Source organism: Corythoichthys intestinalis, chromosome 8 (assembly GCF_030265065.1).
Source record: "Corythoichthys intestinalis isolate RoL2023-P3 chromosome 8, ASM3026506v1, whole genome shotgun sequence".
NCBI classification, from domain to species: domain Eukaryota; kingdom Metazoa; phylum Chordata; class Actinopteri; order Syngnathiformes; family Syngnathidae; genus Corythoichthys; species Corythoichthys intestinalis.
In genome coordinates, this window is record NC_080402.1 from 34,443,552 (window position 1) to 34,464,700 (window position 21,149).

Genomic DNA, 21,149 nt, shown 5'->3' on the forward strand with positions numbered 1-21,149 from the left:
ATAGCTTTTAAGCATTTTGTTTTCTTGTGGTAGCTTTAAAGCAGATTGTTGATCTGTTGACCACATTAGTCACGTAGTGTATTTAAACCACCCTTATTTGATATTACTACTTTTAAGTATTTTCTTGATGCTGTATGTATGCAACTAAAATATATTACTCATACTCTGAAAGCCCGGTAGAGTGACCCAGTGACGTCACCGCCCTGCTATGTCAACAACAATGGCGACCTACTAGTTAAACTAATTTTACAAATTGTTTAAAAACAAAAACATCAAGAGGGGTTTTAATATCATATTATTATCATATTATTATTTAACTCATAGTAACGTTTATCTTTTAAGAACTACAAGTTTTTCTATCCATGGATCCCTTTAAATAATTAAGAACATTGAAATGAAACACAAACAAACATTCATTAAAGAAAAAAAACAAAAAAAAAACTTTAATATCGCTTTGATGTAATGGTAATATTATTACATTTAGCATATAGGGTGTAACAGAGTGTGCAGTACATTCATGTGAAATAACAAAATCATAGGGTCAGAGTATGTTATAGTGTTTAATTATGTATGGCATATACATTTGATTTAATGCATAGCCGTACACTTGACCAACACGGGATGTTCATTATGCAGATTGTGAATACATGTTACTGTACTGTTGTTGTTCATTGAGCAATGCAGTCTTGGCCGTAAATGAGAAAATAAGGCAGCAATAATACATACACACACACACACGTATATATATATATATATATATATATATATATATATATATATATATATATATATATATATAACTAATTTGCCCCTTGTAACGCTGTATTTTTAAGTTAAACACAAGTATATTGCAAGATTGTGAGCATGAATAATACATTTGTGGGTCTAGAGACACATTTTTACAGCAACTAATGTGCTACACTCCACTTGTGATGTACAGTCGTTGCCTTCCATAAACTCAGATTAGTTTTTAAAAATGTATACTGTAAAGCCACAAAATATTGCATTGCGGAAGACAGCTACCCATACAGATATTGTGGGGTTCAAAACGAGGGCACTAGTTAACTTTTACATGGGCTGGCTACTGTTTTTCAGGTGCAATATAGAGAATGCTTATATTTATCCCTACTGTATTCTTTAAGACCAGTGCACTCTATTTCAGCAAGGAGAATAAGGTGCCATACAAAGGACAATGGCTATTCAAAGCCATTGCCCAATTGTACTGTCCATCCATTTATCATTTTCTAGAGTTTGTCCTCATTACTGTCGTAGGTGAGCTGTAGCTTAACCCGGCTGACTTTGTTAAGAACAAAAAAAAAAAAAAGTTCACATAGACAACCGCTCACACGCAAACTCACACATATGGATAACATTTAATGAACAAAACACACATTTTATGGAATGTTGGAGAACACCAGACACTATCGAGAAAACCAAAGTAGGCTGGGAATGACACGTGAACTAGATCTGAACTGAGAACCCAAGAATGGTGAGGCAAAGGTGCCAACCATATGAAGAAGATGTCAGAGCTGCTTGATTTATTTACTTAAAATGTTTCTGCAACGGTATAAATACCTGAGCATGTATCCTCTGAGTACGCCATTAAGCTGCGGTTCTGGAGGAGGCTGCCACTGGACCATAATAGACTGGTTCGTCCGCCCGCTGGCCACAATGTTTTTTGGGGGTGCACTCGGAGCCTCCTCTCTCAGCATCAACCTGAATGATCATGAAAACAGACAGAATGATTAATAACAGACATTTCCGTATTCAAAATCAATGTTTTAAAAGAAGTCATAAATTTGTTTATAGTCACTTGAATTGCATAGTAAACTTGCACATACCTCAAACAATCATATCTCAAATGATCTTTTATTCAAATTATCTGCCCAGTGAATCGAAGGGGATTGTCATTTTTCACACCAATTATAAATAATATAATATAATAATATCATTGTGCTGCTCATTCTAGTGCACCCGCCTAGGCTACTAGGAGGCAGTATAAAGCTCTAGATTCATGCAGACACAAACAGAATAATAGACTGTAAGTGACTAAGTAAGATGCTGTAATATTAGTAATTATTTAAAAAAAAAAAAAAAAAAAAAAGCAGAATATATAACTGAGTATTGTTTTACTTTATGTCTATGTCTCATTGAGCTCAAATATTCATTGAAACTGTACCTATTGATACCACATGAATCTAATGGGTTAGGCTAAAAACAGTTAACGATGACGATAATGAAAATATTTCGTCAACGAACAATTTTTTTCATGACAATGACGCGCTGAAAACGTGTCTTGGGAGTCTAAAACATAACGAGATGGATGCCAGTTGTTGTCTGACGACACGAGAACGAGATGAAAATTCGCCATAGTTTCCGTTATAACTTCACAATGTGTGATATTTTCTTATTGGATGTGTAGTTAGAACACATTTAGCAGTGTTTGATCGTGTCACTCATGTGACGTGCTGCACGCCCCCCGGCCCACACACAGGCTTAAGCGTGTGCCCATTCCAGACTCCTTTGGTGAAACATGTCAGGTGCTGCTTGGTATTTTTTTTTTCTTATCTTGGCTATGCCATGTTGCTTTAGCCTTTAAAGGTCTGTGCTGAGTGATCATCACACACTAAACTAAATGGTAGCGTTAGCTTAGCATTCACGTTAGCATAGCGTTCACGTTAGCATTTAGTGCAGTGACTCGGCGTCTTATTAAACTCTTAGAAAACATTTTACATACAGTTTGAGACATCCAGGTGAGTTAATTAATTGCAAATAATGTGCTGTTTTCCTGCTGAGTGTGTATTATCATCATGAAAATTTTGATGTACTTGTAGACTTTACAGTTACATGCTCGTCTGTCATGTTCATTTGAAATTTTTGGAAACCTTTTATTTATTGATTTATTCATGGACTAAGACTTTTGAAGTTCATAGACGAAAACATTTTGAGAATTGTCCACTAAAACTAGACGAAATTTGTCTGAGTGTTCGTTGACTAAAACTCGACAAAGACGAACACATTTTGAAATGACTAAAATATGACGAATAAATATTTTCTTCCAAAAGACTAAGACTAACACGGAAATTAAAATGGCTGCCAAAAACAACACTGGCTTAAAATAACATTAATTGTTTTTAAAAAAAATAATGTAAACTTCTGTTTTTAAAAGTTTAGTTTGACTGCTTGTTTGTAAACTTGAACTGGAAGTGGCATTATATATCTTGAACCTTCTTATTACAGAAATGGCAAGTACCTTCTAAAGTGTTGCTTATTATGAATTGAGTTGAACTGAGTTCACTTCCACGTTACAGTGCTTTCATCTCAAGTTTACTCTCTTAAGGCAATAAATAAATAAAGAATAAAAAACCTGAAAAAACAGCTTGTATCTCCAAAAACTCTTAAGTTGGGTTGCTCATACTCGAGGGATCACTTTATTATACTATACTGTCCCTCTGCAGTCCAACAACATGCATGTTATAGTAGTTAATTAAAAACTCAAAATCATCAATAGGTGTATTAGGTATCAATGGTTGTTTATCTTTAGGTGCCAGGGCCCCACTATTAGATGCACCCTGTCTCTTAAAGTTAGCTGTCTACAAATGACGTTTGTTCATGGGGATGTGTGAGAATGCTGCAATTCATTAGAATAAATTGTTTAACAGCTTAAGCAGCAATCGTGTATAATTTTGCAATTCTGAACTCATTTCTCCCATTCCTCATTCTACTGTCACAGACACGCTGTGTCATGCAATTCATTTGTTTTCTTTCTCTTGCGGTACTGTTCATTTATTTCAAACAATCAGTGCTATAGCTTCAGCCAATGATGATGGAAGCGCTTTAGCCATCATCTCCTGGGACTGTTGGCACTAACACATGCGCTTCACAACCGCCAACTGTAGAATTCTTTGTGTGTTTCCATGGGTTGGGCGGGAGACAATAAAAGAGCATTTTGTTTACAGCTGCCGCAAATTATGATGAAAACGATGGACTTTCTCGCCATTTCCCATTTTGGTTGCGTTCATTCTTCTACACTTAATTTTTCCTTCAACAACCACCAGCCAAAAGCAATCACACTGCAGACCAGCATTACCATCAAAATAACGTGGACTCTCAGCGGCCCTACACAATACATTCTTGGCTTCTCGTCAGCCTCTTTTTGATTTTGACAAACAACAGAATGTAATGGCAGCCAAAATAATAGGTTTACCATCATAAAACCTTGACTAATACTACATGTTTTAAAGCCACTTAATTGCAGAGCATAACTATATAAGCACGTATTCACATTCACATATATGGAAATGTAAATTGCTATTAATTAATCTAAGATGCTTTTTTTTTTTTCAAGAACGTGGAAGGAAACACAAGTACTAGAGAAAGCATGCCAACTCTACATAGGGTTTGAATCTATTGTATAGAATATCTTCAAATGAACCTAACATAAAGAAAGAAAAAAAACACTGTGCTCTGTGGAGTGTGGGAGGAAGTACCTTGAGAAAATCCACACATACATTGGGAAACAAATATGTAAACTACAGAAGTAAAACTAAGGCCATGTCTACATGTAGAAGAGTATTTGGCAAAAAGAAGAACTTTTTCTACGGTTTGGCCTGTCATCCACACTTGCACACACATTTTGGGTATTGAAAACAAAGGTTCTTAAAACCTTCATTCAAAGTTAAGATGTGTGGGTTCTGTGTTTGTAGCTCTATTATTAGGACACTGATAACTGAAGATTTAACTGTGGAAACGTCACTGGCTGCGACAAACGTCCTACGTCATACATGAATCAAATCAAATCAAATTTATTTTTATAGCCCTTTACAAACCCGGAAAGGTCCCCAAAGTGCTTTACAATAAAAAAACATGGCTCATAGTAAATAAAAGGCAGGAAAGTATTATACAATGACATTAAGAAAAAAAAAGAAAAGAAACAAAACAACGCATCACGATAAAAGTCAGACTGCAAATAAAACAATAAAACAGATAAAATCTGAAAACTAGAAATGCCGATCGATCGGGTCTGATCACGTCATTTCCAAAGTATCGGAATCGGCAAAAAAATATTGGCCATGCCTTTTTTTAATATATATAAATATTTTTTTTTTAATTAAATCGTTTTCTAATTGTATTTAACGTTACAGACATAATATGTTACACTCATCCAGAGTCTTTAGTTTAGGCTTAAGGTAGGGTTATCAAATTGATCTCGATATCGGCGGCAAGTATTTAAAAAAAAAAAGTGTCACATTAAAATAATTAACGCAATTAATGCATGCGCTGCACGACCCTCTCACTCATTGTCGCGCTCAATCTGTAATTACGCCGTTTTACCTCTATAGAGAGATAAAAGGCAGCGCAGCCTTTGGAGGCAGCCTTTGGAGACTTTTTGTAATTGGCTAAAGCCTTGCAATCCCTCTCCCTATGATTAGAAATATCATGGGAAGCAATGTGTGGAAGCAAGGTGGCAATTGATCTTTGTCTTAACACCTTATATTATTTCCCAAAGCAGGGAAGATATATCATATATGGTAGCCCTACGCACAGTCATGGTTCCCATCATGCATTTGGGATGGCCACAGTATCATTTACTGAAAGCTCAACAAATACACTAGATGGCAATATTTAGTCATAATATACAAAGTCACAAGTCTTTCTATCCGTGGATCCCTCTCACAGAAAGAATGTTAATATTGTAAATGCCATCTTGAGGATTTATTGTCATAATAAACAAATACAGTACTTATGGACTGTATGCTGAATGTATATATTTGTCTGAGTTTTATTCATTTTTTTCTTAATGCATTGCCAAAATGTATATGATCGGGAAAAATTATCGGGAATGATTGGAATTGAATCGGGAGCAAAAAAAAGCAATCGGATCGGGAAATATCGGGATCAGCAGATACTCAAACTAAAACGATCGGGATCGGATCGGGAGCAAAAAAACATGATCGGAACAACTCTACTGAAAACATTAAAAACCCTTAAGAAATAAAACCAGGCTACACTAATCTGGGGGAAAGGCGAGTCTAAAAAGGTGTGTCTTTAACCGAGAATTAAAAAGGCCTAAATTTGTAGTGGTGCGGATTTCAGGGGGAATACTATTCCACAACCTGGGGAATGCAACCGCAAAAGATCGGTCTCCCCACTGTTTGACTTTGGACCTCGGAACGTGCCAGAATTACGGATGGTTAAAATTTCCGATGAGTAAGAAGGAGCCTGGCCATTAATAGAATTAAAAACAAACAGTAAAAGTTTGAAATCAATTCTAAAATGGACTGGAAGCCAGTGGAGCGATGGTAGCACGGGGGTAATATGTTCACGTCTAGGTGTATCTGTTAAAAATCGAGCAGCAGCATTTTGAACAAGCTGGAGACGAGAAATTGAGGTCTTGGGAAGACCAACATAAAGTGCGTTGCAGTAGTCCAGCCTTGAGCTTATAAAAGCGTGAATTGCTTTTTCAAGGTCATGGCGACTAAGAAAAGCCTTCACTTTGGCCAAGAGACGGAGCTGGGAAAAAACTTGCTCTTACAACAGAAATAATCTGTATTTCAAAGTTGAGCCTGCTATCAAATATCACTCCAAGATTTTTAATATGTGTCTTAAAAAAGGGAGCCAGAGCGCCAAAGTTGGGCTTAAGGCATTCAACATACAAGGGTTGCGAACAGTAATATATTCAGTTTTGCTTTCGTTAAGATGTAAAAAGTTTTGTGCTAGTCACTGTTTCACATCGGATATGCACTCCATTAATTTAGTGAGAGCAGTTTGTTTGTTGGATCTCAGGGGCAGCTACAGCTGCAGGTCATCAGCATAAAAATGAAAAGAAATATTATGTTTTTTTTTATAATTGATCCTAAAGGTAGGAGATAAAGTGCAAAGAGAACAGGCCCTAAAATAGAGCCTTGTGGCACCCCGCAAGACAGAGAAGTTTGTGAGGAGGAAAATTCCCCAATCATTACCAAGAAGGTCCGATGTTCCGGGATACCTATAAAGTGTTCTAAACAAGATACAAGGACTGTGTGTATCAAACACCGCTGTGAGGTCTAGTAAAACAAGGATAGCTGGGTTTCCATTGTCCACAGAAAGGACATGAGACCAATGTTTAAATTTAGAGTAATTATGGATACCTCGGCAGTGGGTTTAGATCTAAATATTAGACAGGTGCTTTTTGCTTCCATTTATTTACAAACTCATGCAGTGCTCCCTATTGAAGAAAACATGTGAAGGATGGAGGAATGATTGACAATTATTTGTCACGCATTGTTATGAACAGTGTTGTCAGTAACACGTTAGTTAGTAACGCGTTACTGTAATCTGATTACTTTTTTTCAGTAACAAGTAATCTAACGCGTTCATTTTTCTACACCAGTAATCTGATTAAAGTTAGTTTCCTTCGTGTCTCTGCGTTACTATTTTTTCATTGCCTCATAATGTATGTAAAATGAAGATTATTATAGTCATGTACGAAGAGCATTTTGAATAGAAAATGCTAAAAGGTTCCCGGTACGTGTTTCCATGACAACCTCTTAGCTATTTCCTGTTTTGGCCTCGTGTCACATGTGTTGTGGGACTGAAGGCGTGGGCCAGGCGGGTGGACATTGGTGCCGAGTGTTGACATGTTGCGAGGGAATGTTGATCTGTGGATATCCATGAATGAAGGTGAGTATTTTTCCTTCATTCTGGAGGGTATCAGCAAAAGGTTGGACTTCCTACATGCGCGGCCGTTTCGTAGCTTTGCCGTAGCAACGACGGGCAGTCATCGCTCCAAGTTGGCAAGCTTTGTTTACATCAGGGGTGGGCAAACCGGTCCTCGAGAGCCGCAGTGGGTCCTGGTCTTTGTTCCAACTGATTCAGCACAGACAGTTTAACCAATGAGGTTTCAGTGGAAACAAGAAGCACCTGACTGCAATCAACTGATTGCACTTGTAAGAAACCAGATTGGTGAAAAGTTGTCCTCATGATGAGTATGAACAAAAACCCGCACCCACTGCGTCCCTTTGTGGAATAGTTTGCCCACCCCTGGTTTACATCATATGCGTGTTGCACATTTATGCCATGAGGTGATGTGTTCGTTTAGCATCTGTGGGATGTGTTGTTAGTCCGATTGAGTGTAAAGTGCTTAGTTGCCGCCACGTTTTGTGGCCAAATTGACTGCGTGTGTGTTGAGAGGAGTACTTCCAGGTTGTGGACGCGCATCCGCGCCCGCCACCACCTTTGCAATTTTGTGCAGTCAGTTTGCATTGTTTTACATTGGCACTGATATGCTGTTAACCATAACCCGAAATTCACAAGTTTTGACATTAGGCTTAATCTTAGAGGGGTTTAATTGGTCGGTGGAGTTGATTTCAATAAATTCCAAACAGTTTGTCAGATATTTGTTAGTTTCAGGGCTCCGGAGTGGCTAAGCTAGCACGAAATTCTGATATTCCCCTTTAAATTCAATCATCGGAAAGTCAATTACATGTGATGACATTTTTCTGTTGTCATTCTTATGTTGAGGCGGCAAAGGGGAAAAAATGGGTAAAAAGTAACTGACAGATTACTTTTAAAGTAATTTAGTTACTTTGATAATGAAGTAATCAGTAAAGTAGCTAGAATACTCTTTTGGGGCATAATCAGTAATTAAATTACTTTTTCAAGTAATCTGTGACAACACTGGTTATGAATATACTTGAAAACCAATGAATGTGGTTAGCTGTGGAAGCTTTTTGTTTTCCTACAAATGTGCTGGTGCAGACGTTATTATGTTTTCCGGACGTATGAGGGCAGGATTCTCGTTTTTAAAAAACCCTGCAAGGTGTAGACATGGCCTAAGAGTTGAACCACGCAACTGAGAGATAGGTGCCTGAATTGGAAATTATTGTGGACTCCACTATTTCGCAGTGTTTTAGGCAATACATTTTAATGTATCGCTTAAAAACAAGTCAAAACAAGTTAAAAGTTAACAGTCACGAATCATAACATTGTACCGCAATATCAAGGCCAACACTGAGACTGACTGTCAAAGATGTAGCGAAATTAAAAGCAAGAAAAAGGGGCAAAAAGCAGAGCAGAGCAGAGCAAATGCATCCCGGTATATTCATGTGACTAATGTTATTGGGTGGTGACCACTGTAGGGTTTACTCTGCCTCGCCCCAAAGTCAGTTGACATCGGAGCCAGCTCACTTGCTACCCTAATGAGGGTAAGGGTTCATGAAAATCAAAAATAATCAACACAATAACTTAGACGTCAGCTGCATTTGGATGTGGTGCTTAGCCCAAACTTTAAATATCCCACTACCCAATCACCTTGTCCCCAGCTGCTTTTCAGCTTTTCAATATCCTGTGCCCTCATTTCCTCCACGCAATAAACCAGCATTTTCTCCACCTCCTTTGAGCCGTGGTCGACTCGAGCGTTTCATTTAAAAGTCGATATGCAATGTGGATTCGGCGCGAGGAAAGCATGTGGGCATTAAATAGTGGAGGATGACACAGATAGAAACTTCTGCTAATTCCTGCAGCGTGGGAATTACACAGACACATACAGAGATAAAATGCACATCTCTTCTAGAAATCCATCCTCTTTTCCTTAATAGCAGGGGACAGATAAAGTGTGTCAAACAGCTTCAGACAAATTTATGAGCTTGAGTTCTGTTTTTTTAGCCGTATACGGTGTTATACATATTTTTGTGGGAAAGCGCCTCGTCGTCGGCTGGGGCTTTATGACTCGAGTTTATGTGAAGTTAAGTCCCCGTGTTGAACCCTCTTGATATGAAATATTTACTTTTAAATGGTTTGGGCGGGAATTAAGGCAATTCACTAGATGTTTTTGCTGTAGGGTACAAGAGCTAGTGAATGTGTGTATACTTCTGTGGCACGCTAATGTGCATCATCGATTTTAGTCCAAAAAGCTGTGGCATAGTCAAAAGATTAAGTATAGCTTGACTCCAGAGGGCTTCACCAGTGCCAGAGCTCTGTTTTATTAAAAAATCTGCTTATTTAATGCAAACAAACAATGCAAAATGCCATTGACATTTGACATGGTGGTGTTTAGCATCAATACATCTGGCTTCAGAAGTACTGTAACACATATTTGGCCATGGTGGAGCAACAAATGTACGTAGACACATACCGTATTTTTCGGACTATAAGTCGCAGTTTTTTTCATAGTTTGGCTGGGGGTGCGACTTGTACTCTGGAGCAATTTATGTGTTAATTATTAACACATTATTATATCACTTCACATGTTATTTTGGTGTTTTGGAGTGACACTGGTGGTTTGGTAAACTTATTAGCATGTTTTTTATGCTATAGTTATCTGAATAACTCTTAATACGCTATGTTACGTTAACATATCGGCCACGTTCGCATTTCGTTGTTCATGCATCATGTAACATTATCATACTGTACACTTATTCAGCATGTTGTTCTCTATTGTATTTTTATTTTAAATTGCCTTTCAAGAGGACATACTGTATATGCTGTATGTGTTGGATTACAACAAGTAAATTTCCCCCAAAAATGCGATTTATACTCCAGTGCGACTTAAAGTCTGAAAAATAAAATATAAAGACAATGACAGGAATATATGTTTAGACGTCCTTTAATTACATGTATGAATACAGTGCCTTGCGAAAGTATTCGGCCCACATGAACTTTTCAACCTTTCGCCACATTTCAGCCTTCAACCCGAAGACATAAAATTTCAATTTTTTTGTCAGGACTCATCAACAATTTGGATGTAATTGTGAAGTGAAACGAAAATGATTGGCTATTTTATACTTTTTTAACAAATAAAAACCTGAGAGAAACCTGGGGCGAGAAATATTATTCAGCCCTCTTGCATTAATACTTTGTAATGCCATCTTTTCCTGCAATTACGGCTGCAAGTCGCATGGGGTGTGTCTCTATCAGTTTTGCAGATCAAGAGACTGAAACTCTGGCCAATTCTTCCTTGCAAAACAGCTCGAGCTCAGTGAGGGTTAGTCGTCAAGTGTGTCCACAAATTCTTGATTGGATTCAGGTCTGAACTTTGACTTGGCCATTCTAACACCTGGATAAGTTTATTTGTAGGCCTGAACGATATATCGTTTAAACATCGCCATCGCGATGTGCGCATGTGCAATAGTCCCATCGCAAGGACGTGCGATAGTTTTTTAATTTCCTTTTTTTTAATCCACAAACGTTTGTTTTGAGGAAGGAGAGGGGAAAAAAAGCGCACAGCTTCTCTTTCTCTCCAGCAAGTCATCGGCTCCTCCCCCTCCCCCTGCACCAGCGGAGTGGAGGGAGGAGGGGCCGAACAGCAGAGCGGAGGGAGGAGGGCCCGTTCTCAAAGTGAAAGCAAGCAATCAACACGTTGGAGGAGCAAGGAAGACTGTATCCAAAAGGAGTTTTGGAAGTATTTTGGCAAGAACAAGACTATAAGGGACAAAAAACAGCCCTGTCGACAGTGCCTCGCCATGGTTGCCTCAACAAGAAGTAATCTGTCAAACATGTGGGACCATTTAAAACGCAGGTATCTATGCATTCCTGCTACGAGCTCCCCATCAGAGGCTTTTTAGCACAGGTGGGAACATTGTTAAGTGCCAACGTTCTTGTCTCAAGCCTGCTATAGTGGATAAACTAATAGTCTTGGCCAAAAACCTATGAGACCCAGTTGAGAATTGCTGAGCAAGGAAGGTGGACGATATGCAGACAAATACATAACACAGCTGAAGGAATGTCTTTTCTTCTTTTTATTCATGCTATCAGGAAGGCAGGAAATTTGGGAGTTAAAATGGTTCTGTTATTCATCACAGTTATTTGCAGTTATTCAGTTCAATTATTTACAAGTTCAATTGAGTTTGTTTCTTTTATATTTAAATTTATTGTAAACCGTATTTTTCAAATAACTATATATAGTACAGCTGCACATAAAGTTTTGATACTTAATATTTTTGTTGAAATATTTTTACAACTTTGTTGCCGTTTTGCAGTTTTATATTGTTATATTTTGTGTAAACAACTCAGGGGACTAATGCACTTGCACTTTTATTAGTCAGATTTAATATTTAAGTTCAAATATGTTGACAACTTTGTTGTTTAACTGAGGTTTTTATGTATTGTTATAGTTTGTGAACTCTTTTGTCATATTTAATATTTTTGTTCAAATATGTTGACAACTTTGTTGTTTTACTGAGGTTTTTATTTATTGTTATAGTTCGCGAACAGCTTTTTTATTTGTCATATTTAATATTTTTGTTCAAATATGTTGACAACTTTGTTGTTATTTTACAGAAGTTTTTATTTATTGTTATATTTTGTCAAAAACTTAGGGGACTAATGCACCTGCTCTTTTATTTATCATTTAATTTATTTGCTGCTGTTGAAGTGTAAAATATTGTATTCAATAAATGATCTATTTTGTGCAGACATGACTTCCTGGATACCTTCATACAGAAATCTTCATCATTCACAAATTAAACGGTATTATATGAATACACTGTGGTCACGGTGTGTTATGTAAAGTATTTCCAAACAGCTATTCAAGTCATTTAGTGAAAATTTCTTTAAAAAAGATAGATCTTTTTTTTTTTTTTTAATATCGCAATATATTGCAAACCTAAAAAAAATCGCAACAATAGTTTTTTCCAATATTGTTCAGGCCTAATTTTGTGAACCACTCCATGGTAGATTTGGCTTTGTGTCCTTTGTGTCATTGTCCTGTCGGAAGATAAATCTCCGTCCAAGTCTCAGGTCTTTTGCAGACTTCAACGGGTTTTGTTCCAGAATAGTCCTGTATTTGGCTCCATTCATCTTCCCATCAATTTTAACCATCGTCCCTGTCCCTGCTGAAGAAAAGCAGGCACAAAAATATGAGGCTGCCACCACCATGTTTAACAGTGGTGATTGTGTGTTCAGGGAGATGAGCTGTGTTGCTTTTATGCCAAACATATCGTTTTGCATTGCGGCCAAAAAAGTTTGATTTTTGTTTCATTTGGCCAGAGCACCTTCTTCCACATGTTTAGTGTGTCTTCCAGGTGGCTTCTGGCAAACATTAACTCATTCACTCCCAGCCATTTTCACCGGAGCAAGGCCTTTCGCTCCCGCCCGTTTTACTGGATTTTGACTGATTTTGCATGGCCCACAGAAAATTCTGTTCTATTGCTATATAAACATGGAACCCACCAAAAGAAAGATTAGACTCTCTTCTTTCAGCAGAAAAAAAGTTAGTTCATATCTTTTTCCATTCTTTAGAAATCAGCATTAGAAAATACAGTAGTTTGAGCAATTTTCCAATTTCTGATGAAAAACGGAGAAATTGAGCTTTTTGTGAAAGCATACAATTTAAAAATATACTTGACTTATACACAGCTATTTTTTGCTTTAGTTACATCCAAAACATCTGAATAATGTTTTCCTTTTACAAAATAAGATAAATAACAAGACAAATAGAGCTTTTGATAGCAAAGTAACAAATTTACACATAACTAACTGAAAGATGACGCTGTTCTGGCCGCGACAGCCGGTTAAACTTTTCCCTCATCACCGTCTGTCTCATACAGATGAATCTTTTTGAGTCTCTGCGGGCTCAGCTCGCGAGCAGCACGGACTCAAAGACATCGTTCTGCTGAGTCGTCCCGGTCGTTCTGCTCAGTCATCCAGCGCCTGGCATCCCGGGCGTCCTACTAGTTGTTCTGCTCGGTCGTCCGCCGCCTGGCATCCATTCGGTCGTCTTCCGCCGGCGCCCAAACGTGCGGCTTTGCCGTTCGTTGCCGTTGAATCTGGTTGCGGGTCTTACCAAATGCGCTACTGCCCTCCAGTGGTCAGTTTTATTGCTTTAAAATGGATTTTCAGCTTTGTGCTTTGAAGCTAAATTGAATCAAGACCCAGAGATGTCTTTTATGAAAAAAAAAAAAAAGGTATACAGTATGTTCTGCTTTGTGATCAAATAGGAACAATAGAAATAGAAACAATTAAAAATGTATTTATATGTTTTTGAGAGCAAATGAGTTAAACGAGACTTTTTATGGATATCTTTGAGAAATGGCTTTCTTCTTGCTACTCTCCAATAAAGGCCAGATTTGTGCAGTGTACAACTGATTGTTGTGCTTTGGACAAACTCTACCACCTTAGCTGTAGATCTCTGCAATTCGTCCAGAGTGATCATAGGCCTCTTGACTCCATCTCTGATCAGTCTTCTCCTTGTTCGAGATGAAAGTTTAGAAGGATCGCCGGGTCTTGGTAGACTTACACTGGCTTGACACACCTTCTTTTCAATATGATTGCTTGAGATGTTTAAAGCGTGGGAAGTCTTCCTGCATCCAAATCCGGCTTTAAACTTCTCCACAACAGAATCTCGGACCTGCCTGGTGTGTTCTTTGGTCTTCATTAAGCTCTCTGCACTTTAAACAGAACCCTGACACTATCAAAGAGCAGGTGCATTTATGCGGAGACTTGATTACACACAGATTGATTCTATTTATCATCATCAGTCATTTAGGACAACATTGGATCATTCAGGGATCCTCACTGAACTTGTGGATTGACTTTGCTGCTCTGAAAGTAAAAGGGCCGAATAATATCGCACACCCCACCTTTTAGGTTTTTAGTCGTTATAAAAGTATAAATAATCCAATAAATTTTATTCCACTTCACTATTGTGTCCCAATTGTTGTTGATTCTTGGCAAAATAAATTTGAATTTTATATCTTTATGTTTGAAGCCTGAAATGCTTACTTTTGCAAGCCACTGTATATCAGCAGTTTACTGAGTTACTCAGAGTGGTAGAAATAAAGGGCCAGTGGACTTGTGATTAGCGCTGTGGTTCTTAAGGGGTCGGCGAATGCTTCAGGCATCTTTATATCTGTAAAGATAAAAGCATGAAACATAACATTCTGACCTGTTTAAAAACAGGCAGCCAATATGAGAAGAAATTTGAATGGGAATTCGCTTACTGTTGATATTAGTTTGTTTCCTTACATCGGTTTTGAATTTGTAAAATATGCACATGAGAAACTCATGTTGTTTTGTACCCTTACCAAGGTTAAGAACCAATGGTTTATAGAATAGACGTGACTCGTCTGTCTGAAATTGTCTCTTGTGGAGGATAATCCGTTTGGACTATGGACTAGCAGACAACAAGTCAAAAGTCGTACACCTGCACGGTATAAGGAGTACTAAAAAAAAAAAAACGTTTGTAAATGAGCCTAATGGTTCGCTCCCTTTTGCAAGCCTTAGCTAGTCCAGTTACCACTCATATTAAAAGATTTAGGTCTCCAGCTAACAATTTTAACAAAAGTGCACATATGCACACACTCACACACACTTGCGCGAATGAGCTAATGGCTCAGTAGCTTGGAACATCTTCACTCAAGAGGGAGATGTGGCAAGTGGCAAATCGTAATCCGTGCCAAGGAAAAGGCCATCGGATCGGCTGGGCATATCCTAAGCCGAGCGACAAATGTGATGCTTGTGTGTGTGAACACATACGCCACTGATTATGTAAACTGAGCAGCTTACAGTAAAGCCACAGGCTAGGCCAGCTCATGCTCTTTTTTTCTTCTCCGCATCAACGGGTCTGGGATCTGTAATCAACAGTGAGGTGAGGTCAGGTCAGGGTTGAACGCCGAGTGAGGTTAACAGGAAGGAAGAAGAGGGCAAGTGAAGATGAGATAATTGAGGGCAGAGGATATGATGGACAAAAGGTGAAAGGTTTCCAAAATGGCTGTAGAAAAATGGAAGGTGATCAGTCTGTTTGAGGAAATTGGATGGTGGAGGAGAAAGTGAGAGAGGTCAGGAGGGATCACACAGCTCCACTGCTAAAAAGTAATTCAAGTACAATGGAACATTAGTTCCTAAGGCTGTACCAATCCGATCTGGGCAAAAATATGAAAATGTGTCTTAAATGTCACACTTTACTGAAAACAGCCGTCATTAAGACATCACTTGAGACCTTAATCATGAAAGTTCTAATTTCATATTGTGCCTGTATACTGTATATTCTCTCTATACAGGTGCAACTTATATAATATCGTGAAATAGTCCAATAATTTTTGTCTGACATTTTTGAAAGTGAAACGTTTTTTTCACAAAGATGCATTACACGGAGTGAACTAATTTCGATGACAATCACTTATCGGTAATACAAAACTAAAATGTATCTTAGAAAAATTGAATATGACACGACCAATAAAAAAAAAAGGATACTTTAAGCAACAATGTCAGGTATGCAAAAGTACAGTATGTTCATTTCCATGCTGTCAACATGGTTTCAAACCAACAAACTTAACTTTTAGCCAGATATATGAACCAGTCATACCCCATTGTCTTAGTCTCTAATAATATTTCAACAATTAATGACCAGATACGTAAATAAGGAGCATGGACTTGTTAACATAATGATGATAATAACCCCATATGTTATCAAAAGTTAATCGAATGTTTCTAAACAAATCACTAAACTAAAACGTGTGACTGAAACAATAAACACTTGTTATAAACTGTCAGACATCTTGCAGATGATAGCATATGCTCCACAACCCGACACCCAACACCAATGAAATTAAAATGTATTTAGATGTGAAATGATTGGAAGGGAAAGTAACAAGCAGTAAAATATATTTATAATACACTAGGCAGTGTGAATATCTACCTCACTAATTGCCCAAAGAAGTGGGCAGTCCGTTTCGCTCTGTGTTATTAATCTGATTCATTTGAATGGGTTTATTTTAGAGAAACTTGTCACGTTCACGAGTCTTTGCATGCTAAATGAGCGTAAAGTGGTGAGTTGACCTGAAACCTGCATGTCATACTGGTTTGAGATGGGTGATTAACATTGCTGAGGTGGCAACCTTTGCACAGCAGGTAAAAACTGATACTTAGCCACAATAACTACCTTTATAGCAACACTCCCTGAAATATTTGGAGACGATTCTGATTTGCCTTAATAGCTTAATAGTAGCTTTTCTTAGACAGAGGGATACATTGCGACATTGGTTGGACCCATTCTGTGAAAATGCTCGCGTCCCAAATCATGTGAGTATTTGAGAATACAGTAAACAATAGTGTTGACCCTGCACAGCATGTCACAGTGAGCCATGGCTTGAGCAAAAATCGTATTATGTTTGCTCTTCAATGAAATATCAACACTTTTGCTATGATGTTTCATTCCAGAGAAATTGTTCCTTGAATTTGGGGTGGGGGGTGTCTATCTTGGATTCCCAAAATTATTACAAAAATGCACTCGTAAAATAGCACGTTTTGTATGTATTGTTAGGACAGTTTATGATAGTGTCAGCTACAAAAAGTTTACCCAGTACAGCATAGTTAATAGCAGTGTTGTTTTCGTTAACGACGGCGACAACGAAAACAATTCGTTAACGAACATTTTTTTCATGACGATGACGTCACGATGACGAGCTGAAAACGCGTATTTGATGACTTTAACATGACAAAAAGATTGCCAATTTACGTCTGACAAGACGACAACAACATGAAAATCTGCCATTGTATATGTTCACAATGTGTGACATTTGATAGTTGTGCACGTATTTTTTATTTTTATTTTTTTGTGTTGTAGTCAGTCAGCCTGCTTCCTAGCCAGCTGTCATTTACATGACTTGCGCAAGCCCCCACCCTCCTCCAAGGCACACCAGATGAGCAGTGATCTAACATCAACATTAATATTATAGACTTAGACTTTTATCCGGCAAACAGTCTGTTATCATTTTGATGTGTATTTTCCACATTTTTGGTGTAAATGGAGCGCCAAGTTTAAGCTAATATTTTAGTTTATTTGCGCTGCTGTTATTAATAAGCCTTTGAAAGCGAAGAATGTGCAGCCTGCTAACATCATGTCATGGCGAGAGTATTTGGCCATATTTGATCACGCAGCACTCGCTTTAACCTGTATTTGGACTGTCTAAAAGATGGTGTAAAAACATGTTGCTGTTCCCCAGAGGTTTAAAATGACTTCTGCGGTTCATGTCAACTTTTTAAATGCCCCGAAAACACTCGCGCACCTCGCACTCGATATCATAAGACAGCAACCTAGATATACTACGTTAGATCCCCCCAAGTCCATGCCATAGGCTTCATGAGCCAAGGGTGATCATGGGATACATAGGCCATATACTACAGTATATAAGATTGTACTTTGGATTATCATAACAGTCTGTAACGGAGTCCATTTTCACCCCCTTTCTTGATAGTTAACTCGTTCACTTACATTGACAGAAATAGACGTCCCAACGTTTGACTCTTTTCATTCTTCTGCTGTACAGTTGCGAGTTTGTAGACAGTTTCTAGGTTGGCAGCGAATATTAACATTCTTTGCCAGCCCTCCCACTTTTAATGAATTTGACGTATAGCGCCGTCAATGGCAGCCAATGAGTTTATATAAAACACTAAACAGACCAGTTGCAGACTTTTTACATTAGTCATTTTCATGGTCCAGCCAATACAGGGGGGCAAATAAGTTTATTCAACGACTACTTGTGCAAGTTCTCCCACTTGAAAATATTAGAGAGGCCTGTAATTGTCAACATGGATAAACCTCAACCACGAGAATGTGGACAGAATGTGGAAAAAAAAAAACAGAAAATCACATTGTTTGATTTTTAAAGAATTTTATTTGCAAATCATGGCGGAAAATAAGTATTTGGTCAATACCAAAAGTTAAGCCTGTCGCAATATGCAATAATTCCATTTATCGCATGATAAATAAAAATGAAGGTGGTAATTTTTCCGCTGCGATTTATCGCCTTGCGTGCACGTGCGTGCGCGCGTGCGGCAGATGTGCTGTTAAAAGTTCGGATTCCTTGTTACTAACTGCGCAAAATGCATCTTGGTTCCAGGTCCGGCAAAAAATAGCGCCGGAGCCAATCGTTCCCATTATATCCTATTGTTCAACATATACCGGCCGCGTCAGTGCTCCGGAGTGACTGTGGACCATCTCCGGCGTGCCGGTGTTGTTGACGTGTGGGCGCTCCCGTCAGGGGTGACATTTCACGCGGGGCAATATTTTTCGGCACAAAACCGGATATTTACAACAAAGACCGCCAAAACATCGTTACCGACTTGGCTGCTACGAACAACCTTGCTTTGACAACGGACATGATGAACATTGAGTGGCAAATTAAGCGCGCTGTGCTTCAAACTCGTCCTGTTTATGAAAGTCGATTGTCATATGCTGGTGTTGTGCAGTAATGAGCAGACGTGACTTCTGTGGCGTTTGCTAATTTTTGTAATGCGCGCACACACTAGATATTATGAAATAGCAAACTAGATGTGCTACGTCCCTTGCCATTGGCTACGTGAGCCCAGAGTGATTATGGGACACGTGTTCCATATACTACATCGATGAATTATAAACCGCCATGACTGTATAAATGGAATTTAAGAAGGCCAAATCAATCCATACCAGTGACTATAGATAATGCTGCAAATATTGTTAATTCAGTACGTGACACAGATGGATTCGGACCACAAATAGGATGTTTTGCTCATGTAGTAAACCTGGCTGCTAAGAGAGCTGTAACAATCAACAGTGTGCCCCGCCTCACTTTGCAAACAGTAAAGATTGTTCTCAGCACTTTTATACAAAATTTCTTCAGATCAGTAAGAAGTAAGCACATAAATATTATGCACTGAAATGCATGCTTATATGATGGCAATTTAGTTTTTGCTCATTAGCAAAAAAAAATATATATATATTATTATTAATTTATTCTGTGTTTCTGTGCGGTATTAATATTGTTGTCTTTTACTTAAGAGGCATGGTCTATTGTTTTTAGTTGTTATTTTTTAAAAAGTATTTTTGAATTTAAGAGTAAATATTTATCGCGTTTAAATGGGTGTACTTCATCTATTAATATACTGTATACTGTATTCTCACTGTGTTATTGTAAATTGTTTTTAAAAAAATTGAGGGGGGACCCGATAATATCGCATATCGCAATAATTTATGAGATAAATTATCGCACACTATAATTTGTTATTGCGACAGGCCTACCAAAAGTTCATCTCAATATGTACCCTTTGTTGGCAATAACGGAGGCCAAACGTTTTCTGTAACTCTTCACAAGCTTTTCACACACTGTTGCTGGTATTTTGGCCCATTCCTCCATGCAGATCTCCCCTAGAGCAGTGATGTTTTAGGACTGTCGTTGGGCAACACGGACTTTCAACTCCCTCCACAGATTTTCTATGGGGTTGAGATCTGGAGACTGGCTAGGCCACTCCAGGACCTTGAAATGCTTCTTACGAAGCTACTCCTTTGTTGCCCTGGCTGTGTGTTTGGGATCATTGTCATGCTGAAAGACCCAGCCACGTCTCATCTTCAATGCCCTTGCTGATGGAAGGAGATTTTCACTCAAAAAAATCTTTCGATACATGGCCCCATTCATTCTTTCCTTTACACTGATCAGTCGTCCTGGTCCCTTTGCAGAAAAACAGCCCCAAATGATGTTTCCACCCCCATGCTTCACAGTGGGTATGGTGTTCTTCGGATGCAATTCAGTATTCTTTCTCCTCCAAACAAGAGAACCTGTGTTTCTACCAAAAAGTTCTATTTTGGTTTCATCTGACCGTAACACATTCTCCCAGTCCTCTTCTGGATCATCCAAATACTCTCTAGCAAACCGCAGACGGGCCTGGACGTGTACTTTCTTCAGCAGGGGGACACATCTGGCAGTGCAGGATTTGAGTCCCTGGCGGCGCTTCATGTTACTGATAGTCCCCCCGTGTGGTTTTTGCTCACCGTTCTTGTTATCATTTTGACGCCATGGGAAGCGCTCTTGCATGGAGCCCCAGATTTAGGGAGATTATCAGTGGTCTTGTATGTCCTCCATTTTCTAATAATTGCTCCCACAATTGATTTCTTTACACCAAACGTTTTACCTATTGCAGATTCAGTCTTCCCAGCCTAGTGCAGGTCTACAATTTTGTCTCTGGTGTCCTTCGACAGCTCTTTGGTCTTGGCCATAGTGGAGTTTGGAATGTGACTGACTGAGATTGTGGACAGGAGTCTTTTATACCAATAATGAGTTAAAACAGGTGCCATTAATACAGGTAATGAGTGGAGCCTCGTTAGACCTCATTAGAAGAAGTTAAACCTCTTTGACAGCCAGAAATCTTGCTTGTCTGTAGGTGACCAAATACTTATTTTCCACTCTAACTTGGAAATA

The 21,149-nt window shown here is 38.4% G+C and overlaps 1 protein-coding gene across 4 annotated transcripts in view; it reads right to left on the bottom strand.

Moving 5' to 3' along the window:
• Nucleotides 1-21,149, bottom strand: part of sdk1b (sidekick cell adhesion molecule 1b) — a 620,017-nt gene that overhangs the window by 163,959 nt on the left and 434,909 nt on the right. For all 4 annotated transcript variants that reach the window (XM_057843728.1, XM_057843727.1, XM_057843730.1 and 1 more), the window contains one exon: nucleotides 1,576-1,716. In XM_057843728.1, the coding sequence (XP_057699711.1) occupies nucleotides 1,576-1,716 (141 nt within the window). The remainder of the gene's footprint in view (nucleotides 1-1,575; nucleotides 1,717-21,149) is intronic.